The sequence below is a fragment of the Pseudonaja textilis genome, chromosome 1, assembly GCF_049901715.1.
Source record: "Pseudonaja textilis isolate UNSWEBS1 chromosome 1, rPseTex1.2, whole genome shotgun sequence".
In the NCBI taxonomy this organism is placed as follows: domain Eukaryota; kingdom Metazoa; phylum Chordata; class Lepidosauria; order Squamata; family Elapidae; genus Pseudonaja; species Pseudonaja textilis.
In genome coordinates this window covers 280,698,660-280,721,749 of record NC_141990.1, presented here as the reverse complement: position 1 = coordinate 280,721,749, position 23,090 = coordinate 280,698,660, and the positions used below count along the sequence as shown (strand labels likewise).

Here is a 23,090-nt window from a genome sequence, read left to right as displayed (position 1 = left end):
GAATGATAGATGATAGAAATTCTGAAAATAGTTCTTATCAGAGCACATTTTCTAAATGCTACAATCATGTTTTACTTAGTGTTGTTTCAGTCTATTTAAGAATGCAGTTTCATCCATTTCAATTCATCCAATGACAAATCTTTGTCCTCCTATAGGATTATACCAAATGGAATGTGATGAAGGGAACTTTCTTACAATTATGATGTCGGCACAGGCTTGTCAGCACAGAGGGGATGGAAATGAGGTTGGGGACAGGGGAGGGAATTCTAATAGACACCATGATATATACAATGAACACAGAGCTATCCTGTGAGAGAAAGACATGTCAAACTCATCAGATCTTCTATAGCTAGGTAAAGGCAGCAACAAAAGCTCTAACCTTGTAAAGATGCAGCTGCTGCTCCTCTGACATCATCAGGTCATGGCTGTCGATCACTATGGATTCCATGTCAATCAGCCAATCCCAGAGCTCCTGGTATTCTGAATCAAAGTCCAAAAGGCTGCAGATAAAGAAAAAAACCATTATGCATAATAGATTAGAACTGTTCAAATCTTATATTAGAATATGTTAGCTTTCTATAAAATGCAGGTTCTCTTTTGCAGAAAGATTCTTTACTTTAACAGGAGGGATGAAAATGCAACACAAATATAAGTCACGACCCATGTCTCAGCAAATTATGCTGGGTTCTGTCAACAAAAGCAGACATATTTCATTCGCTTCAAAAAATGTAAGAAATGGGAATTATAAATACAGTGTCTTCACGGTTTTTAAAGTGCTGACATATTCAGCAAACTTCTCTATGTGATAATCATGATGAGCAGTTATTTGCACCAGAACTATTTTCAGACAAAAATGACTCAATCCATTTAGCCCTCCTTTTGCTGTCCATCTGCCTATCTCTGTAAGTATATTTTCATGCATGAATAGCTAGCATTTCAACACAACACTTTAAGATAGGCTTGAGTGAAGATGGTAAGCCAGTGAAAACCAAGGCCAGATACAGTATTAGACAGGTGTTCCCTACAGACATGTTAGAAACAAAGGTAAGGACAGGAAGTCAGAACAATGAATCCTTGAATAGCCAGCAATCATTAAAATTCAAAGAAGGATCACAACGGTTTCCAACAAAATAAATCATTAGAATAAGGAGCTTAAAAGGATTAACATTATTCTCTATTGAAAGCCTAGTGAATAAGTAAAACATCACAATACAAAAAAGGGGGGAGGAAAGGAAAGGAAATGAGGAAGGAGAAGGGGAAGGAGAAGGAGAAGGAGAAAGAGAAGGAAAGGAGGAGGGGGGAGGAGGAAGAAGAGGAGGAAGAGGAGGATAAGGACAAGAAAAGAGGATCAATATGTAGAATATGTGAATTTATAAAGGCCAGCTGAAGGATCCTGATAAAAGATGAAGCTGCTTTTAAAAGTTTTGGGCAAATTCATGCTCCAACATACTCTAAAGCATCTTAGGGAAATAAATCAAAAGTATTTGTACAACTCTACCGTAAATACCGTGTGGTATACTGTATCAAAACTCATTCACTTGGTATATTTGAATTCCAAGTGTAATATCTACTATATTGTTTGTAGGCCAGAAGAAAACCAACCCAATCCAATCTGCAAATGGTGCAGCAAGAAGATTCTGAACATAAACATTTGGCATGTATGGATTTTGAATTAAATTAAGCAAAAACCAAAATCAGCAGCTACATAATAAATACTACACTTTGATTGTACTTTAAAATTACATTTTTAATAACAGCATAACAACATCATGTACATACATTTACCATGACCTAGGTTGCCAAAACAAAAGTACACAGCAGCCCAAATGTAACACACTCCCATATTCTACGGTATTGTGCTCAAGCCTATTTAAATCCCAGAATTTCACCATCCTTTTCAAGTTACTGTCACAAAAATTGGCTATTTGTTTTTCAGATATTGAATACCACTGAAGGTATCTGTGATATTGTATCTTAATTCTTAATGTTGAAATGACATATTAAAATCTGGGCCTTAGAGAATGTTGCAAAAAAAATGTACTTATTAGGGATAAAATGTACAAAGGGCCTACAACAGAAAAAGAGTCATTAAATGCAGATATTATGCATTAAAGTATCCACAGGTTTATGAAGTTATAGAGAGAATTGTATATATGCGAAACTGATACGGGCTGAATATAAACTGATTTGGCCTTCATATCTCAAACTTTTATCTGATTACAGTGTTGTGGGAAAGTGCCCATCATCTCTTTATATTTGCTGAAATTAACTTTGGTTCGTGACAAATATCTGACATGCTGAGTTTCTGTTCCACCAATATCATGAATTCAAAGAAGATATTGTGTGCATTTTATCACAAACACCAGCTCTTGGTGAGAATTAGATCTAGGATAATTACCCATTCCATTTTTTGGTTGATGAAATTATTGGCAAAATAAATCAAGCATGTATTAAATCTTCCATTTTTAGAGTCTGATATCACAGCTCTGGAAATTTTCCCATTGCTATTACGTAAGCCAGTTCTGAAAACTTAATAATATGGTATTAGAAAACAACACACAAGATTTCTGCAAAACATTGCCACAATATAACTTCAATATGGCTTTAAATGTTATTGGGTGGGTGATGATATTCAGGTTAATGGTTTGATATTATAAAGCTGTAAAGTATTATCATTATTTTATTTGATAGGTAGATTAAATGTAAATATTTAAAACAAGTGGCATATTTATTTGTTGAATTTATTATTCCTTAAATCCAATGAAACCATTATTTTTATTTATTGGGGATGTGGGACTAACTTTTTTTAAATAATTTTATGGAGCCACAATAGAATAAAGTTTGAAATGTATGGTTTCAGACATGTTCCTGTACTCAATACTTGGTATCATTGTCATCTGATACTTTATTATATGCATGTTGCACACCTAATCCTTTGAATGCAAATGTATTTTTAAGGTGTGGGCATTAATTCATAATATAAAATGAAAATGTATGAGTCTTTCTCATGAGAAAATAATATTGTACCATTTATAAACAAAAAATGGAATTATGTTTACCAGCCAAATTTAATATTTTATCTAATTCTGATATTTTGTGGGTTTTTTTTTCATGGAGAACAGATCCTATTCAAAGTCTTTTTCTTCTGACAAGACAAGCCACTCTATCCCTCAGTACTGTTCATACATTGGCTACTAGTCTCTGTTAGCTATTATGAGAATCTGCTCTCACAATATCTCTTCCTTCAGGTTCGCCCTTGTTTATAAGTCCCGATTCTCCCACCTCATTCCTGCAAGAGGCTGGAAAGTATCTTTCCTCCCCTTCTCTTCTGGCACTACATGTGTGACTGGGGAGATATTCCAGTGGACAGGGGACATGAAAGAGAAGGAATGCTTTTTCCATCCCACAAGATGACATTTAATTGAGTAGACCTGAAAGACACTCACTCTATCTGAATGTACAGAGAATGCAGAAATTATTGGAGACCGACAGTCATGCAAACGATCAGTCTCATTGAAGGGCTTGATGTATGAGGACCATCACCTTCAGTTGTACCTAATTGATAGCTTGAACAGCAGTGATGACAGATGGGCATAATAAGAAGGCCTTGTTACTGCTCATATTGCTGTGTTTTGGACCAGGCAGTAGCTGCCTTGTGATCACCTTATTAGCAACTGTGTCCTCTTCTCTGATGATGTAAAACTATTCAACACCACCATCAATGCTACCGTCCTTCAAAAAGACCTTGATTATTTACCTGAAAGATCTAACGGTTGGCAACTCCAAATCTCGACCAACAAATGCTCTGTCCTACACATTGGTAAAAAAAAAAATCTATATACCAAATACAAACTAGATGTATATGACCTTGTTGATGACCCTCACTTTATCAAGGACCCTGGAGTTCTCATATCAAATGACCTAAGCACCAAAGCTCACTGCAACAGTATTGCCAAAAAGGCTTTAAGAATTGTAAATTTAATTTTACGAAACTTGTCTTCTGGGAATACTGATTTGCAAACTAGGGCATTCAAAACCTTTGCTAGACCAATACTTGAATTCAGCTGCTATCTGGAATCCGCACTGTATATCAGGCATAAATACAATTGAGCGAGTTCAGAAGTATTTTACTAGAAGAGTACTACATTCCTCTGTTCACAACAGAATACCCTACACCACCAGATTTGAGATTATAGGCTTAGACAACCTAGAACTACGCCGGCTAAGATTGGACTTAAGCATAGTACATAAAATCATATGTTACAACGTCTTACCAATTAATGAATATTTCAGTTTTAACCACAACAACACAAGAGCACACAACAAATATAAACTTAATGTAAACCACTCCAAACTTGATTGCAGGAAATACGATTTCAGCAACAGAGTGGTCAATGTCTGGAACTCACTACCTGATTCTGTTGTCACCTGCTCAAACCCCCACTCCTTTACCCTCAAACTAACCTCTATTGACCTCACCCCATTCCTAAGAGGTCTGTAAGGGGCATGCATAAGCGCACAATTGTGCCTACCATCCCTGTCCTATTGTCCCCAAAGATTAGTTCCTATTTCTTACATTTAAATTATGTTTATTTTTATTTCTATTGTACTGTAAGCTTTTGACAAAACAAATAAATAAATTATGCAGGTTTTGGTGTGTTCGGGTCTTTTCCTGTGTAAGATTGAGAGTATCTTGGCAACATTTCAATGAGGTCCCACTCGTCATCTTCAGGCTGGTGCTTTCGGCTTTGTGCTTGTATGAGCAAAGCATGGCTATTTTTTGGTCAGTGCCGAAAATAGCCAACATCCTAAGAAACCCCAAAGACAAGATCCAGCTAGAAAACCAAGGAGTTTATGAAATACCATACAACAATTGCCCAGCCACATACATTGGAGAAACCAACAGGAGAATAAATGCACGCATTGCAGAACACAAAAGCACAGTCAGAAAAGAAGAAAATACTTCATCCCTCTTCCAGCACCTTAAAGCCACAGGACATGAAATTAACTTTAAAGGAACCAAATTAATATCCAACACTGAACACTCCAGAAAGAGAATAATCAGGGAAGCCATCGAAATAGAGAAATACCCACATAACATGAATAAACGGGATGATACCTCCTGCCTACCAGACATCTGGAAACTAGCCCTCACCAACAAATGAGTCCCAGCCACAAAAACCAACACCAGACCCAAAACAACACGGGACACCACCACCAATCCCTCTCATCAGACCCAGGCCCAAACCCATCCTATAAACAATGGACAACCACTGTCCAGAAACCAGACCACAGCTGCTTCGCCAGCTGTCCTACCCCCCTGACCCCAAAACCAAACAAGAACACAGACCCAGACCCCAAACTTGAAGCCAGACCAAAACCCAGAATGCTACACAGCCACCCGCTCAGGATATCACATCAGAAAACTCAGGAAATTACACTACAAGAACTCAAGAAGTTGCAACACAGCAAATGAACCAAGAAATCACAGCACAAGGCCAAGGATACCACAGCAATAAAACTCACAAGGTCATCACACAACCCATTACCCAAGCTGTTATAACACAGGAGGCTAATGGAAAAGAGATCAAAACACAAACGACCCAGGAGATTACAACGCAGGACCCAGGATACCACAACAAAAGAACTCGCAAGGCCAAAACACAACCCATTACCCAAGCCGTTAAAACACAGGAGGCTAATGGAAAAAAGATCACTACAAAACAAATGACCCAGGAGATTACAGCACAAGATCCAGGATATCTCCACAACAAAACTCACAAGGCCATCACACAGCCCATTATACCAACATCAAACCAATCAAGAGGCAGCAACACAGCCAACCAGCCCAGCACACCAGCCTCCCACCCCCAGTATTTATAGAGAGACGGCAGCTCCGATTACACACTCCTTGCACTGGCACAAAGCTGAAAGCACCAGCCTGAGGATGGCGAGTGGGACCTCACCAAAACATTGCCAAGGTACTCTTAATGTTACACAGGAAAAGACCCAAACACACCTAGACCTACGTATGTATGTATGTATGTATGTATGTATGTATGTATGTATGTATATGTATATATAAAAGCGAAATACTACTCATGCATCATCACAAAATCTCCAGAACTGTAAAGCCTACAAACTTGAAATTTGATGCATATGTTTCTCTTGGCTTCTAGGTGCTCACTAAGCAAAGATTTTTCAAAATGACCATCAGAGCATTAGTATTTCCTATATTAATATTAACACGCTGTGATGCTAAGGAGCTCTACTCTCCCTCCCCACCTGAAAAGAAATCTGTTCCAAATGCAAAATACAAGCAGAGGAGAGGAGTTTCAGTTTTTGTTTCACAGCAGCAAGCAGCTTTAGTACAGAACAGTTGAGCTAAGCCATGCCCAGGTTCCTTGCTGTCTCCTTCTTGCTCACACAGCAAATACTTATTTCAGTTTCCAAACAGCCTTCAACTTTCTCACACATTGACAGGACACTAGCCAGTTGAATACCACTGGATACTGGTAGGCAGAGGCAGATTTTTTTCCCCTTTATTTTCCTCCCCCAAAACTAAGCTTGACCAAATAGTTTTCATAGCGAAGCCCGGGTATCGAGCTAGTAAAATACACGAGGCAAAATATGTTTTCTTGAAGCTCTAATTGCAAAATCAGAAGCATCAATTTGAACAGCAAAGGGGGCAAGATGGTTCTCTGTTCAAACAAAACTGAGGCTTGAGAACTCATTCTTAGCATTCTCCCAGAGAACAAGACCAATTAATCAGCAATATGGAACCTCCGTTCAAGCGTACATGCACATTACTCATTAGAGTCTGCTCACCTATTGGTCTGTATGTTAATCAAACGACTCCCACCAGAAGCTCAGCTCTTTGTTATTGATCTTTATTACATGACTCTGTATGGTTAAACTTCAGAGTCAAACAGCCCAGCAGTGGGTGCAGGCAAGGAATCCTAGGGAGATTGCTATCCTGTCTCAGCTAGAGTGGCTTCATTGAAATCACCTACTCCAACATTATTGTCCTGAGATACCCCAGCCTCCACTTCCTTTCCCTCCTCCACATCTAAAGCCAAGCCCAGCCATGCCACGACATGCCTTCTGCTTTTATATGCTGCTGGGAGTCAGGTGGCATAGACATTCGTTTAATAATAATTATCATCATCATTCCAATAATTGTTTACAAAAATATTCTGAGAATTGCTTGGATAAATGCTAATGAAAGAAGCTTCAATTTCTATCAGAGATGAAGGTATTAATTTTCTAGATTTTCCAGGTTTATACAAATAATTTTTTTAACATTAATGAATTCTAAATTTTGCCTGGAAGTCAGTTTCATGTAGTTGGTTGAGGCATCAAGCCTTACTGGAAGACTATAAGCTCCAGGCCCACCGTAGGAGTGATCTTGGGCCAGTCATTCTCTCTCATCCCTAGAATTAAAAAGCTCTCTCTCGCGCCCCTCTGAATTTTTTGCATCACCCCATCACATTTTCCCCACATTTTTTCTCATACTATTCAATTCTACCTAAAATTGCTTTGAATATATTAAAATATACTTTTCAAATTCCAAAGTATTCAAGTATAGAATGAGTTTCCTTTCTAGGATCAAATCCTAAAATTAGACTCAAGTCCATACTGATGGGCTGTAGCTGTTCATCGTAATATATCACAATGGATGAGCAGAAATTATCACTGGACTAATTTGCATCGATTCCCTCATCAGTATTTCTGGCAGAGTGCAGACTCCACAAATTGATAGGACAGCTGGAACAAATTCATTTATGTTCTTTGTAGTACAGTATTATCAACTAATATGACTCTTATTTTTCTTCTTGTATTCTTTCTGATCTTTAGGAATTCATCTTCTTGGCTCTGCTGTTCAGCAGTTTTGCTTTTTCTTCCACATGTAAAGTCTAAGAGTGGTTCATTCATTCCAACTGCACAGAATTTAAAACTTGAAATTTTTAGTTCAATCCAGACAACTTTGCTCAGAAATAAGCCTCATTATAAATGGCATATGGCCAGAATCAGGGGTGGGTTGCTACTGGTTCTGCCCGGTTCTATAGAACCGGTAGCTCTGAAGAGCAGCAGACACCAAACCGGTTCTGTGTTGCCTCTGTTTGGCCTACCCACCTGCCCGGGCTCTTACCTGTCTTTTATTTCCTGCTTTTTCAACCTCAACTGCTTTGCGCAGCACAGCTGAGGTTGAAAAAGTAGGAAAAAAGTGGCTTTTCAAATGCTACACACCTACGTGCAGCGCTTTTCAGCTGTCCAGGCAGCACAGCCTAAGGTTATTTTACATGTGCGCAAAACATAATCACCAAACCGGTAGTAACACCAGTTGAATCCCACCCCTGACCAGAATATGTGAAAGGACACCTCACTGTATGTATATGTGTACATCTGTGTACACAAATCTGTGTGTGTGTATACATTTATATTTACATATATTTACAATTATATTTACCATATATTTACCTCTCTTTCTAAGGGGACTAGATTAACATTCTTTTTATCTATTTACAGCTGTATTCTCTTTTAGTTTTCTTTTGATTTGATTGTGTGCAGAAACACTCCTGCTTTCTGATTGGACTAACAAATTACCACTTTGATAAATGATGCTAAAAATGTTGAAGATGCACCTCCACATAGGTCTGATTGTATGCATCTAGTTACTGAATTTAAAAAAATGATATGGCAATATGGCTTTATATTTCTTTGGAGCTGTACATTATTGTAGCATGTGGCTTTTATTAGCTATGTGTAGGAAAATAATGAAACATGCATTACCTTCGAACCCTGCCTAGAGTTTTGTTTTGTTTTGTTGTTTGTTTGGGTTGTTTTTGTCCCCCCCCCCCAGTTATAACATGAACAGTGAAATCCATGCAGGAATTACAATGATGTCTAACATACGTTGAACTGCCATCAGCAATCAACAATGGTTTGAGTAACAATACTTCTACCAATAGTAGAGCATTCCATGAATGGGGTTCCATGGCAAAATTATTTCTAATCTAATCTAATCTAATCTAATCTAATCTAATCTAATCTAAGGTTCTTTTGTGCCATCCTACAAGTCTGAGAGGACTCTGACCTTCGAATGAAATCTGATTTCTCACCTCTTTGTTGATTTCCAGAGCTGGATGGTACTAAGGATATAAAATCCTAGTTTAAACACTATAGCACCCACAGAGACCCAGCACATAATTTAAGATAAGCAATGTTATGCAAACTATAGAAAAAGAGTAAGTAATAGTAAATCAAATTAAAGGCACAAGCTAAGAAAAAGAAAAGAAAATCTGAATTTAGTTAATCCCAGCAGCATTTTCTATATCACTCCATATGTTTCTATCCTTTCAGAGCATTCCTGTTTCTACTACATCAATACACCACTTCATACATCATGTTTTGTTCTTTCAAGCTTCTCATTCAGCACTTATTCATTCTTGATCTGATCTCTTCTTTTACCAGTCACACATCTTAAGCAACCCATTCCCATTACATCCAATTTATATTTATAGTTCTGCTAACATATCCACCTCCTACATTCATATACCCAAATGGGCAGAAACATGTTCTTATACATAGCCATTTTAGCTTTTGGTCACAAATATTAATTCTTCAACTACGTATTATCCATTATCTTTCTACTGGCATTTATAACCTCAAATTTCTCCATCTTTTTCTCCAGTCTTAGTGAACATTTTACTAAGATTCATAAATTCATCTATTGGCTCTAACTTTTTTATTGTGCAATCGTTCATTCTATTTTATTTGGTCTTTGATACACAAATGTTCAGATTCATAATCCTTATTGCAACTACAATCTGACTAATATTTACTGCAAATTAATTTGATCTTAGCCAGTAACAGATCATCTGCATATAAAAATGCAGACACATTACTACATCTGTAACATATTGCTCTTATTACAAATATTCCTTATACATTTATCAATAAATACATTAAAAACCAAGGATATATTGTTTTACTGTCTGCTTTTACTTGTTGGATCATTCAGCAAACATTACATTTATTCTCATGCCAACTTTATTCCCCTCATATATCAATCTTACTGCATCAGCAATCTCTCTTTGATTTCAGATATGTGCAAAACAACCTATTATTCAAGCCTACCCACTTTATCATAAATTTGTCTAAATCAATGTAGATTAAATTTTCTTTCTCTTGTTCGCTCATTTGATCATGCGTTTGTGAAGAGGAAAAATCTTGTTTGTATACCGGTAGTCCTGTTCATAACAGCACAGTGTACTTCCACAGTTGGCTCTCTGCTACCTATTCTATGCTTTCAAACTACTGAAGCATGTTGAACAAACTAATCTCCCTAAAAAATTACATTCATCCTTGCTACTTTTTTCCTTTGTGTAGAGAACCAATAATAGCATTTTTCAATCTTTAGGCATAGATGGGATTTTCAAGTTGCACAGCCACTCCATGCAAATTTACTTTTATGCACATCAAACTACCGTAAATAAAATGTACATCCATACACTGACCATAAAAGTATCATTCAATAATAATAATAACAACAACAACAATAATAATAACAATTCTTGCTGCTTCAAGAAGAATGCACAGACTGACTATAAACAATGGCATGACAAAGTAGCAATAATGGTGCATTGGAGTATCTGCAAGAAATATTATTTGCTTGCAAACAAGAACTGGTGGGATTACAAAATACAAAGTAATAGAAAAGGAAAAGTTAAAGGGTCTGGGCCTCTAGAATTCAAACAGACAAGCAGCTGCCATATAACATTTCAGACTTAATAATTGTTGATAAAAAAGATAAAAAAGGTCTGGATAGCAGGTGTGGCAGTACCTGAATACAGTGAAATAGAAGAGAAAGACCTGGAGAAAATAGCAAAATAAAAATATCTGCAAATTGAAGTAGAACAACCATTGAAAAAGAAGCAAAGACAGTAACAATAATAAGAGGAGCCTTAGGTTCAATCCCAAAACTTTTGGAGTACCATTTGAATACCACCAACATTGGCAAAATCATAATCACTCAATTGCAAAAGACAGCCTTGTTTGGAATGCCTTGCATCCTGCAACAATAGATGTCCATGCTGGAAGTAAATGACTTTATTAGTTTTAACAATAGGTTACTCAGATAACAGATAACAGATAATCAGAGTTGGAAGGGACCTAGTAGGTCATCTGGTGCAACCCCCCCCCGCTCAAGCAGGAGCCCCTACGCTGTTTCTGACAAATGGCAGTCCAATTTCTTCTTGAAAGTCTCACTCATACTGGATTTACTTCCAGCATGGATATTATAAATGCTTTTTGTGTATGCCTTTAAAACATGCAAGTGAGGTTGCAACTGACAAAAAGGAGCAAATGACTTCTAGCATGACTTCTAGCTATACTAAGGGCACCAATATATTAAAGTAATATCAAATACACACATTTTCATATGTATACATTCAAACACATATATTTGAAAGAGAATGGGGGCAATAACTCTCTTAAAAGGCAGGTCACTGTCCAATATTGTACTATAATGTAGATGTAAAGAACTTCACCAGGCCTAGAATTAATGGACTGCACATGGGAGAAATTAAGGCTGTCCTATGACATAAATATATATTTTCTGTTTTCTATTACATTATATCCATCTTATTTGGAGGCAGCAGAGCTGAATTTAAAAGCTTCATTTTGCTACATATTTTAGGAGTTCCTGATTATGTAGTGAGTTTTATTTTGTCTATAATTAATCCAATTTTGCTTCAAAGCTATTGCCCCTTGGTCACCAGCACTGCATTGCAACTAGAAGCTGTAATTATTACAATTAATTACCAGATTATATCAGATAATCTTTGACATGCCTGAATTGTCAATTTTGTGGAGACATCAGATTGACCATTGCTGGGTGTGTGTGTGTGTGTGAAAGACAGATATTTAGGTTGATGCTGAGCAAAATGCTGGTTTTATTTAATTTTATACTCATTTTTGTACAAAGGGTGCAGAACAAAATAAAAGCATAAAAACAATGGACCAATACAAATCAATGTATTCCAGGATGGAACCTTTAAAGAAATTTGGTCAGCTGTACTTTGTTTCCTGTTCAGTGATCAAGTAATTTTGGGAAATGAATTGCAGCAGCCTGATGTTCTTCAGTACACAGAGAGGCGGGGTATGATGGATTCCTTGTCTTTTGGCTTAGTAAGAAAAATCTTTTCTGGCCAACATAGAAGTGAAGAAGAGGAGGTCATGTTTTTTAAAAAGAAGATACAGATCACTGAGAATAAAACAACAAAAAGAATAGTTCCCTACCCATTACTTCCCACTGTGTGAACTTTTGACATATCCGCAAATTCTTCCTTTCGATTGCTGCCACTGTTGTACTGCTCACTGTATAGTTTTAAGGACATCTGCTCAACAGCATCTCTTTGTGCTTCCAGAAAGCATAACTGAACCTCTGCCTAGAAAAAGGAAACGAGAAGGAATGAAGTCTTGTTTTAATTCATAACAAATGCTTATATAAAGTTGCCATTTATAGACTAAACGAATAACACAGCCAGAATTCATTTACAATTTTACTAAGCATTACCGTAATAATTATTGTATTGATTTTTAATGACGCTGCTGTCTTTATAGAAGTACTGGAGTAGGGGGAGATTATGAACCATGCCTCCTCCCATTAGTCTTTTAGAGGAATTTTTCTTTCTTGATTACCTGTCTTAGCAATGTTCATTTACTGCAAATCAATGTTTTTCCTAGGACCAATGATATTATCAAGCAACTCTGCTACACAAATCATGGGGAAAAGAGAAATAATTTCGACTTCTGAAGAGATTTACAAAACAGCAAGCATTATCTCAAAATATTTTGCTGTACACTTTGTCCATGCAGCAAGTTAAGAACACACAGCTATTTGGTCATATTGCAGTTTTATCCTTTCTGTGTCAGTTCTAACAAGAAACAAATTAGGGCCTTCTTGTTAACAAAAAGCACCTTCCACTCGAACTTGGCAATCTTGTATGTATTTGTGCCCACTCACTGATTGCTGAGCCAGTTCTCTCAGCCTTTGTCTAAATTCATGTGCTGGGATCCACAGCTTTCCTTCATGTGGAAGTTTTGATGCCAACTGAATATATAATGTGTATAGTTTGGATTTGGCTTAGCACTGGTGAGTGAATCCAACTTTTGTGACTTATTGATCATGGTATATTCTTCAACAGGATTTTTCAACTGATGTCAGAGGGAATTGTCTAGAGACTTGTGAAACAATCCTCTCAGCTGAAGTGAACATGGAAGTTCAGTGAAAACTATCTCTGAATATATTTTATTATTTGTATCCCACCTTTATTATTTTTATAAATAACTCAAGGTGGCAAACATATCCAACACACTTTCTCCTCCTATTTTCCCCACAAAAACAATACGGTGAGGTGGATTGTGCTGAGAAAGAGTGACTGGCTCAAAGTCATCCAGCAGGCTTTCACTGCTTAGGTGAGATTTGAACACACAGCTTCCCACTTTCTAGCCTGGTACTTTAACCAGTAGACTACCCTCTCCCCCCTGTCCCCCTCCCTCTCCTCCCTCCCTCCCTCCCTCCCTCCCCCCTCTCTCTACCCACCCACCCACCCACAGATGGACAATAATTCTATGAAAGCTATTTGTTGATATTCTATTATAATATTTTATATTATTTTGTTATTGACTATCAACTTGGAAACACATGTTTGTGTGCCTATGTGAAAATCTCTTCCTAACCTTAATGGCTTCTTCTTCTGTTATTTCCACTACAGTTCTGTAAATGCCAGCACATGGATTACAGAATTATTTGTGTTGAATTCCCCAGAATTATTCATTTATCCACGGGATCATGTTCTACTTAGTAGCTTCATATGCCAATCTTGCATCTCTGTTGTTTGTTTTATTTATAAGGTAAATACAACAGCAGAGAGGTCTCATTGGACCAATCAGCTTTCTAAAGACTTCCCAGTAACCTTAACTTTAAACAAAATGAAATACATTTATCCAGGTGTTTTCTTTTAGACCATTTCCTGATCAAACTAATATAGAATTCTCTTTGACTTTAGAATGTAGCTACATTATGTATTGCAGCTGTGCTGATGCATTGGATTCTGGAGCTCAGCACAGGAGAGGATATGGAGATACATTTGGCTGTTTGCCGTGTTTATCCCTGGGTAGCTGGAAAAGTACAGAGGCAAGGTTGAGTTCAAGAGCACTTGGGGGCCAATATGGCATTGTTTTCATACAACTTGCTCCACTAAAATCCTAACGTGCTGATTATAATTACAATGAGCTTCATAAAGAAGCATCAATTTTCAACTTAATTTGGTCTTCCCACATAAAGTATCTATTTCCTAAGAAGGAAGAATTCTATATATAGTTTATAAATGTTACATAATTTGATGTTTCACTTGCTGCAAAAAACGTTAGAGGGGGGACGATTTCTATAGATATTATTATTATTATTATTATTATTATTATTATTATTATTATTATTATTATCAATCTTCCAGATGTTCAGACTGGGTTTGGCATTTTTGTCTACCTATCCAAGGACCTGGGATAGGCAGATGTTTGATGGTATTGCATATATCATCGTTGGATGAAAGCTGTTTGTTTTTAATCACTGCATATTTGTGATCAATCACAACCTTTTCTTCTAGGAGTTCTTCAACTGCTAGCCCTGGTTGCTCAGCTAACAGTCCTGAGTCCTGTAGCCCATTGTTCATCAGATATACAGGAACTCCAATATCTGGCATGGACCTTGTTAACCCGAGCCAGAATGTCCAAGCCAGTATGGCTTTCTGAAGTTTATGTCTCTCCATATTTTTAATGAGAGAGAGAGAGAATCCCTTTGTCTGACTCCTCTGATGAGACCTGTCCAGAACCTCTGGCATAGCTCTCATCTTCCCCAGAGCACGACCCCACAAGCACGTTAAGGCAGTGCTTCAATGGGGTTTAGTTTTAGTATAGTTTATTTTATTATCATTGCACCTCATACAATGAAATCAAACACCATCTTCAGTAAACATCATGACCATGAAAATAAACACAAACACACATTCTTCACACTCTACACATTGAACTGAACCACCCCCGACACCGCACCAACATTGCAATATACAGTAGTATAGAGTTGTTGTTGTTGTTGTTATCATCATCATCATCATCATCATCATCATCATCATCATCATATCTTCATCATCATTATGCATATAATGAGGATTGCTGTATGTATGTAAACATATGCACACAATCCACATAATTATATCCAAAATGTCTGTGGGAGTATGGCAGTGACCTAACTGATGGAATTCAGCAATCCATTCAATTGCTTCTGATGTTATTTTGTGCACATCTTCTAGTGAATCAGAGAAGGCATATCGTGGGCAATCTTGCACACTATGTTTAATAGTTTGCATATCAACACCACGATCAAACAAGGGGAATCTTTCCTTCCCCACTGATACAGGGCAGATAGACTATGGCAAGTGTTTATTTGATGTACAGAGAAATGCTGTGGTAGTTAAAAGTACAGAAAGACTTATTTCCACAAAATACATAGTGATAGCTATTATTGGCATTCTTAGGAATAGATGGAGAAGGAATCTCAGCCAGTTGCTGCCAGTCACTGCAGAGCAGGATCTTCTTCAGGTTTTCTAGCTGAAAGCTTGTGGGCACGTTTGGAATTTTGACATGTTGAGGCTTTGACAATTTGTACTGTCACAAAATGGGTGTGTGGGCTGGATTTTCGAAGTACAAAATAGCTGTCAGAGGAATGTAGCTGGATAGACACAAAGCACTGGTAGAGCTATCAGCTCTAACGCCCACTCTTGAAAGACACAGTCAACTCCTAAGCTCCCATTTTACATTTTTGTAGGCAGCCAAATACTGTACACATCCAAACAAAGCATTGGCTGCAGCCACTCTTCAGAGTTTTTTTTTCCTGAAGAAATGTATGGAGCTTGTGACTCACAGATGTCAGTAAGTCTTTTTTGTGTTATTCAAAATTTCCTGTTGTTGTTGTTGAGGAGGAGCATTTCCAATAAAACATCCACAATAGTAGTTATGTACACTGCAAAAAAACCCACCAAGAATGATATCTGGTTTTTCATAAATTATCAGTTCCGTCCAAGGTCATTCTGGGGGCAATCTGTTCTGGTTTCTTTCCCAGTTTTGAAGTATGATTTAAGTAGATGGGATTTTATCCTCCCACTATCCTAGAAACAACTCACAAGGCTAGACTGTATTTACCAAGTTGCAGCAACATTAGACAGTTAGGAAAGAATGAGCAAGGTTTTGAAAAATGAACCATTTAAAATCAATGTTTTCAAGTACAATGCCCAAAGTATGATGAAATTTATAGCCAAGACCACCCCAGGATGCCACCTTTTACTATAGTAATTCTTCTAAAGGAAGCGACAGGTAGTCATTAGGAATTACAGTACTCTTTCCAGAATACAGTGCAGCTCATTGTCAGCATTCAAGCAGCAAGATACGTGATTTAACTCACAGGTCTTTTCCATAAAATCAAAATCAATAACCTATTAAATCAATTTTACAAAGCACCAAAAGGCAAGACAAGAAACAATACTGGAAATTAAGACAGAAGCAACCTGGAATGAAGGAGAAATTTCCTAATGGTGAGAGCAATCAAGCAACAGAATAGCTTGTCTTCGGAAGTTGTGGGTGCTTCAATCCTGGAAATTTTTAAGAAGAAATTGGACATCCATTTATCTGAAATAGCATAAGGTCTCCTGCTGGAGAAGAGAGTTGGACTGGAAGACCTCCAGGGTCTCTTCCAACTCTATTATTCTATGTTTTGTGTTCAATTAATATAAATATAAACATGTTTATATGCATATATATTAGGAAGCTGGGTTTCATCTGGGTGCCTGGTTGGGGTGTGTTTGAAACCTAGCTTCCTAATAAATGATAGCCATCCATTTACTCGGAGCCAAGCTGCACTATAAGCCTCCAATACAGGAACACAATGTTGGCAGCCAATCAAGACAATAAAACCACAAAACAGACAGAAGATATTAGGAACACCACTCAAGCAGAATACAGCAAACTCCAAGACCAATAAACACAGACCAAGACTCCCAACCAATCAGAATTAAGAAAAAACCATTCTAACATAGCAGTAGGCTAGCCCCAAATTTAAAACAGAAACAGCTGTGAAAGTCTGACTCACAGACAAACACAATACAGAAACCTGATGATGGCGGATGAGATTCTGCCGAAAGGTTGCGACAACTTTAAAAGCACAACTATGACGTGGGAAAATACCCAACAAAGCTGAATACCATACATATAAATACCCACAAAAACTTAAGAAAACACACACACACACACACACATATATATGATAAATAAATCACAAAAGTCAAGCCTTAGGATGAGTGTCAAATTAATTATTAGAAGGTATGGAAAAATAAAGGATTCTTCTCCCCAAATCACTCTATCTTTCCCATTATTTTGGAAGTGCAATGTTGGAATTACTGAGGGTGATTTAAGTATTCTGATCTGACTGGAGATACTGCAAACACTGCACTTAATGTTTCCCTTGTTGCCATGGGGGTTTCACACAAGTAACAAAGCTGCTGTGGCAAAATCAATTAAAATGCCAAAGCGATCTGGAGCAATAGCTTGAAATTAGACAGAAAGAATTTGAATTAGATCAATTAAATCATTTTGCTTCAGTTAAATAACAAACTATTCTGAACTACCTCAACTCATCTCAGAATTCCTACAAACTCAATTTAAGAACAGGCTTCATCTGGATCCAATGCTCAAATGTGGAATTGCCTCAGCTGTATGTATTTTTCCCCCCAACCCTTCAATAGGGAAATATACAAAATATGGCTTTCTTTAGCTTTTTCAAGTGTTCCACCCTTTTTTTAGAAAGGGAAACCGGGAAAACAATTCAGAAAATAACATTGTTATGTACAGTATAAGGTACAATTACCAATTATTCAACGCATTTCAATCAACATGCTGGGTTTTTAAAGTCACATAAAACAAATTATTCTTTAGATTTCATAAATGTATGCACCATATCATAATATGAAAAAATGACAAAGTACAGGACATAAATACTATTTAGGTCTTTTCTAATTGTAGTTTAAATTCACTAGGCAGTTCCTTTGCTTTGTCTGCTTCCTAGTTGTAATGCTGTGGGAATACAAAGCCAGACATGGTTTGCAAAGGCTTCCATATTGTAGAACAGGGTTGTCAAACTCGTGATGTCACATTGTCATCATGTGACATATCATGACTTTCCCCCTTCACTAAAATGGGGGTATGGGTGGCCCGTGCATGATCTGGCCCCCGGACTGCCAGTTTGAATGTTAAACTTGTGGCCTTATTTGGATACTTTTTCATTGCCAATAAAAATTCCTGGGTTTTCAAGACTTTCTCTGTGGTTGAATGCTGATTTTGTATTTTCATATTGGTTATCTATTTATATTTTATTGACTGTTTTAATGAACTGATACTTTACTGATTGTAGTTTGTGAATTTTAAAAACTAGTAGAGCCTAAGCATTATTTTCAGGGATTCAGTACTTGTAACAAGGATTGTCTCTCAAACACATACCATGACCTCATCCCATTCAGGCAACTCATCAACTTCTGAAACTATCATATTTTTTCATGCTTTTACATTACACCATAGCTCATCTAGGGATTTTTATCGTTCTCCAAAATACTCCTTTTATTTTTTAAAAGAACCTGTTCTGCAGAAAGTCATGGTAAGAACATTGAAACCTTGATCACCCTGGCTTCCAGATTTGTCAAAATCTTTGCTTGCCCACATTCATACCCTAGGTGCAAGTTGCTTTTAAATTAACAAATGAGAATTTTTGCAGCACAAGATAGAAAGTAGGGGTCTTGGTGCTCTCTGGACTTGGCTGTTTTCTTGCAAATGTTTCATTATCAATCTAGGTAACTTCATCAGCACTGCACCTAACTTGTGTAATGAAACATCTACAAGAAAACAACCAAGCACAGAGAGCACCAAGGACCCCTGTTTTTAAATTGTTTTTGGATATGCTGAATATTCTTATGGCTGTCACAGTGTCAGCTGCAGTCATGTGAGATCCTTGGTTAATGAGCTGCATGGTCCTCACTTAACAATGCAACCAGGACTCATGGAATTGCTGTCACTAAGCATCATAGTTTTTTGACTTATGATCACTTTGCTTCACAACAGAGTTTCCAGCCCCAGTTAACATCATTAAACAAGGAATGCCTGCTTGTTTGTCCTCCACTTCATCAACTGCTTTTTCAATACTATAGGTAATGTTTTACCCAACTACTGCAAATGTTTCAGGGTGCACAAATCTAAGCAGAATTGAGGTTCAAAGAGCTCTTTCTGATTTTTATATGAAGTTATCTATCACAAGGCCTTAAGACTCTTTTCCCATGCCAACAATTCATGTTCTACGGGTATCATTTCAATTTCAGAGAGGTCCTGAAAACATCAAGTAGGTATTGATTATTTCAATTTCTTTAAAAAAACCCACTTCCGTATCTTCAGAGACTATTGCAATGCTCAAAAGCCAAGAAAAAATTAAAAAGCACGAACATTTTAAGGATATTTTAAAGTTATAAAGATGTTATAGGTTACTCAGCTATTTTTGCATCTTGTATGCTAATTATATTTGTAAATCACTTTAGTGAAAAATAGGATTCAGTGTTTTAATTCATCTGTTTGGAGATGATTTTGGAAAGTAGTCAAAGTTGAAGTAAACCTGATTTCCAATGGGACATCATTCCAAAGGACCAGTGCTGCCACTGAAAATCAGTTCCTTCAAGACACAGTCTTCCTCACCTCCCTAAAGTGGAAATCCACTAGTATCTTCTCATGGTTAGACTGAACTGGCCAAGCCAATTCCAACAGTAGGTCCTGCAGATAATTTGGTGCCAAACTATGTAGGTTTTCCACATTAGCACCAGCATTATTGATAGGGTATAACCTATGCAGTGCCCACAACACAGATATAATTTGCCAGCTTCTTAAAAGGCAGCCCTGTGTTGCAGTAGTCTAAATGTGTGATGGCAAGGATGTGGATCACTTTAGCAAGATCTTCTTGCCCCAGGTAGAGCCACAGTTGATGTACCAGCTGAACCTCAGAGAAGACCATGCTGTTCTAATTGGAGGCTAGGATTTGTGATTAGATCATTCTAATCCCAACCTGGAAGATCCCCAAGTCATGGAGCTGCTTTTTCAGGAAAAGTGCTATCTCACAAAGGATACCACTGGACCAAAGAAACTTGATGGTGATGCCAGAGAATTTCAGGTTTATCTGGCATGACAGGGGAGCAACCAGTTACAGGTGAAAGTGTACCTACCACTGCCTCCTTCAAGGCTGCTGGCAACACCCCCTCCCACAATATAAATATAAATCCAAGAAACTACCCCCTCCAAATTGCAACATACCAGACTTTTAAATATCCTTTAATGATCTTTTAATGAATAAATGCACAGTAGTATGAAGAACGTGTGTATCCTTCAATCAGACAGCATAGGTGAGAAATCATATTTCCCAGATACAATCCTTCATAATTAATGCTATCAATATGTGATAGATTACTTTATATTTGGTTGAATGCAACAGACAGACAGATGCTTACATTTTTACCCAGTCCCAGAATATCACTGATGCTCAACTGATATCATTCTTTCCATATTATTTTGCCAACACTTGGGAGAATTACTTTGAAATGTATTTATTTGTCTGCTATGTTTTATACTGCTTTGCTACCAGTGTTCAAGAAAGCTAGCAGATATTGTAACTAAATAAACATCTCTTTCCAAAGCAATGGCTGCTCTTAGATGAAATGTTTCTGATACTGTCTAACAAGCTTTGTCTTTTTATGATGTGAATTTGGGAAGCTGGTTTATTATTTAATATTTATTCATCTCTAACATTTCTATCACAAATTGCTACAGTAAGAACATTCGGTGTGATAGAGTGCAAATCCATTGCTCTGCTACATTTACTGTGCAGCTGTGATCAAATCATTGTCTCCCAAAGATCTATGGTAAGAATTTCTTGCATGGATGAACAAGATATGAATTGCAAAACACCTAAGAGGAAAAAGGGGAAAGACTAAAAGACCACATTGTTGTAGACTTAGTATAATACTCCAAATCTTATGACAACATTAGAGATTTACTGAAGAGAAAATCCAGGTTTAAAACCTAGGACAAGCATCTAATATTTATCCATTCCTTTTCAGCTTCCCAAACCACATGCCATTATACATATCTGTTTATAGAATGGATGAATGAACAAATTACTAAATTTATAGAGTAAGTATCTGGGAAAGCTCTCCAGCCTTCAGGAACAGATAGTGAAGAGTAGCTGTAAAAAAATAAAACAAAACAAAATAAAAGAAGACTGGAAAATCTTATTCTGTAAAATTGTTTAGATGAAGTTCATTTTCATAAGCAGAATAAAAGTTAGGATTCAATCAATATTTCAAAGCATTTATTATTTTAAACCTCAATTCATTTTATGAAACACTGATCATGTATCTTCTTAATAGACATACTCTCTCTCATTACAGATAACTACCAAAAAGAAAGCTCTAGTGTTAGAAAGCTGTAGTGTTCAAGTCACTATATTTTGTTCTTTTTAGTTATACATAATCAAAAGACAGTGTGACACTTGCAGATATATTGGCTCAAAAATACGTGTTTCAATATTCATATTCCATCCCACTACAAGAAATTTGATTGGAAAACTGGTCATACAAATACTTTTCCTGGCTTTTCCTGGAAAGAACGTAGATATAATCAGTATTTAGAAAATTTTCCACATGCATATGGAATTTCATACAGCACAAATCAACCTTTTGTCTCAAAATAGGCCAGAATATATCACTATAGCTAAAATCATCTGCAAGAAAGTATTGTCCACCAGTGAAATGGGCAGAATTTCTCATTCTGCAGGGAATTCCAGAAGGACCTCATAGGGCCGGAAAACCACATTTGGGATGGGGAATTTCAGCATGTGGAGTGAGGTCAATAACAGTTTCTTGATTCTGATCAGCAACAACAACACTATCTTTTGATATTATAGGAAGTGCAGCCGAAACACAGCCTTTTCCGATGGGGTGCCTTTAATTATTTTAGATTCTTAGTCCTGTCAGTCCCTGCCAGCATAATAGGGTTGATGGAAGTTGGAGCCCAAATCATGTTGGAACCCCATTCTGGGGAAAACAAACTAGTGATTTATTCATCCTGCTAGCAGCAGTTATTTAGAAATTCATGCAGAGGATTTACTCAAGCTGTTTTCACATTAAAAGCTGGCACATGTCCCCAAATCGGTTTTCCTTTGGCTGCTACAAAGATACATCACTGACACATCCAGTCAACAGTACTCCTTGTAATGTCCAGAGCCTCTCTAAAAAAAATACAACTCTTCTAAAAATAAACTATTTATATTGGTGAGAGGGCAGCTTCTCTGGTGCTGCTGAATTCTTGGCAATTTGCATACCATTAAAGCATTAGCAGTAATGTTTGGAAAATTTAATTTTAAAGCTGTGCAGTTAAAGATGTTTGCTGAATTGTAAGCATCTATGACAGCTGGGAAATTTGTTAACACTCTGCTAGTTACACTATTTGTGCCTTAGACTGGAAGGCAGTAAACAAATCCCCTTTCTTTTTCTACAGCAACGAATGCAATTTTAATACAAGAGAAGGCATTCTAAAACCATTTTTTTAGCACAGCAAAGCGTTCACGAAGGTTGCATATCTTTTTATTTTCAATATTTTGCATTCCATAAATATATATATTAAATCAACTACATTAATATATATATTTACTTATTTTCAGCCAGGGGTGCAGTTTATATCTTAATGCCTGGGAGAAAAAAGGATGCAGCTCATTCTAAAACAACTTTTCTTATTTAATTGCTTATCTTACTTCTGCTGGGCTTGTCATGCAAGGTCTAAGTAACATTAAGACCATTTCTCCCTCCCTCCTGCCCCCGCATCATTTCAGATTACTGTGATGTTCACAGCAAGCAATCATGAATGGAAGATGCATAAGGAGAATAAATAAAGTG

General features: G+C 37.0%; 1 protein-coding gene across 4 annotated transcripts in view; it reads right to left on the bottom strand.

Annotated features, from left to right (window-relative positions):
- AKAP6 (A-kinase anchoring protein 6) overlaps positions 1–23,090 on the bottom strand; it is a 262,821-nt gene that overhangs the window by 77,938 nt on the left and 161,793 nt on the right. For all 4 annotated transcript variants that reach the window (XM_026710926.2, XM_087921878.1, XM_087921879.1 and 1 more), the window contains 2 exons: positions 12,304–12,452; positions 380–500 (listed from right to left, as the gene is read on the bottom strand). In XM_026710926.2, the coding sequence (XP_026566711.2) occupies positions 380–500; positions 12,304–12,452 (270 nt within the window). The remainder of the gene's footprint in view (positions 1–379; positions 501–12,303; positions 12,453–23,090) is intronic.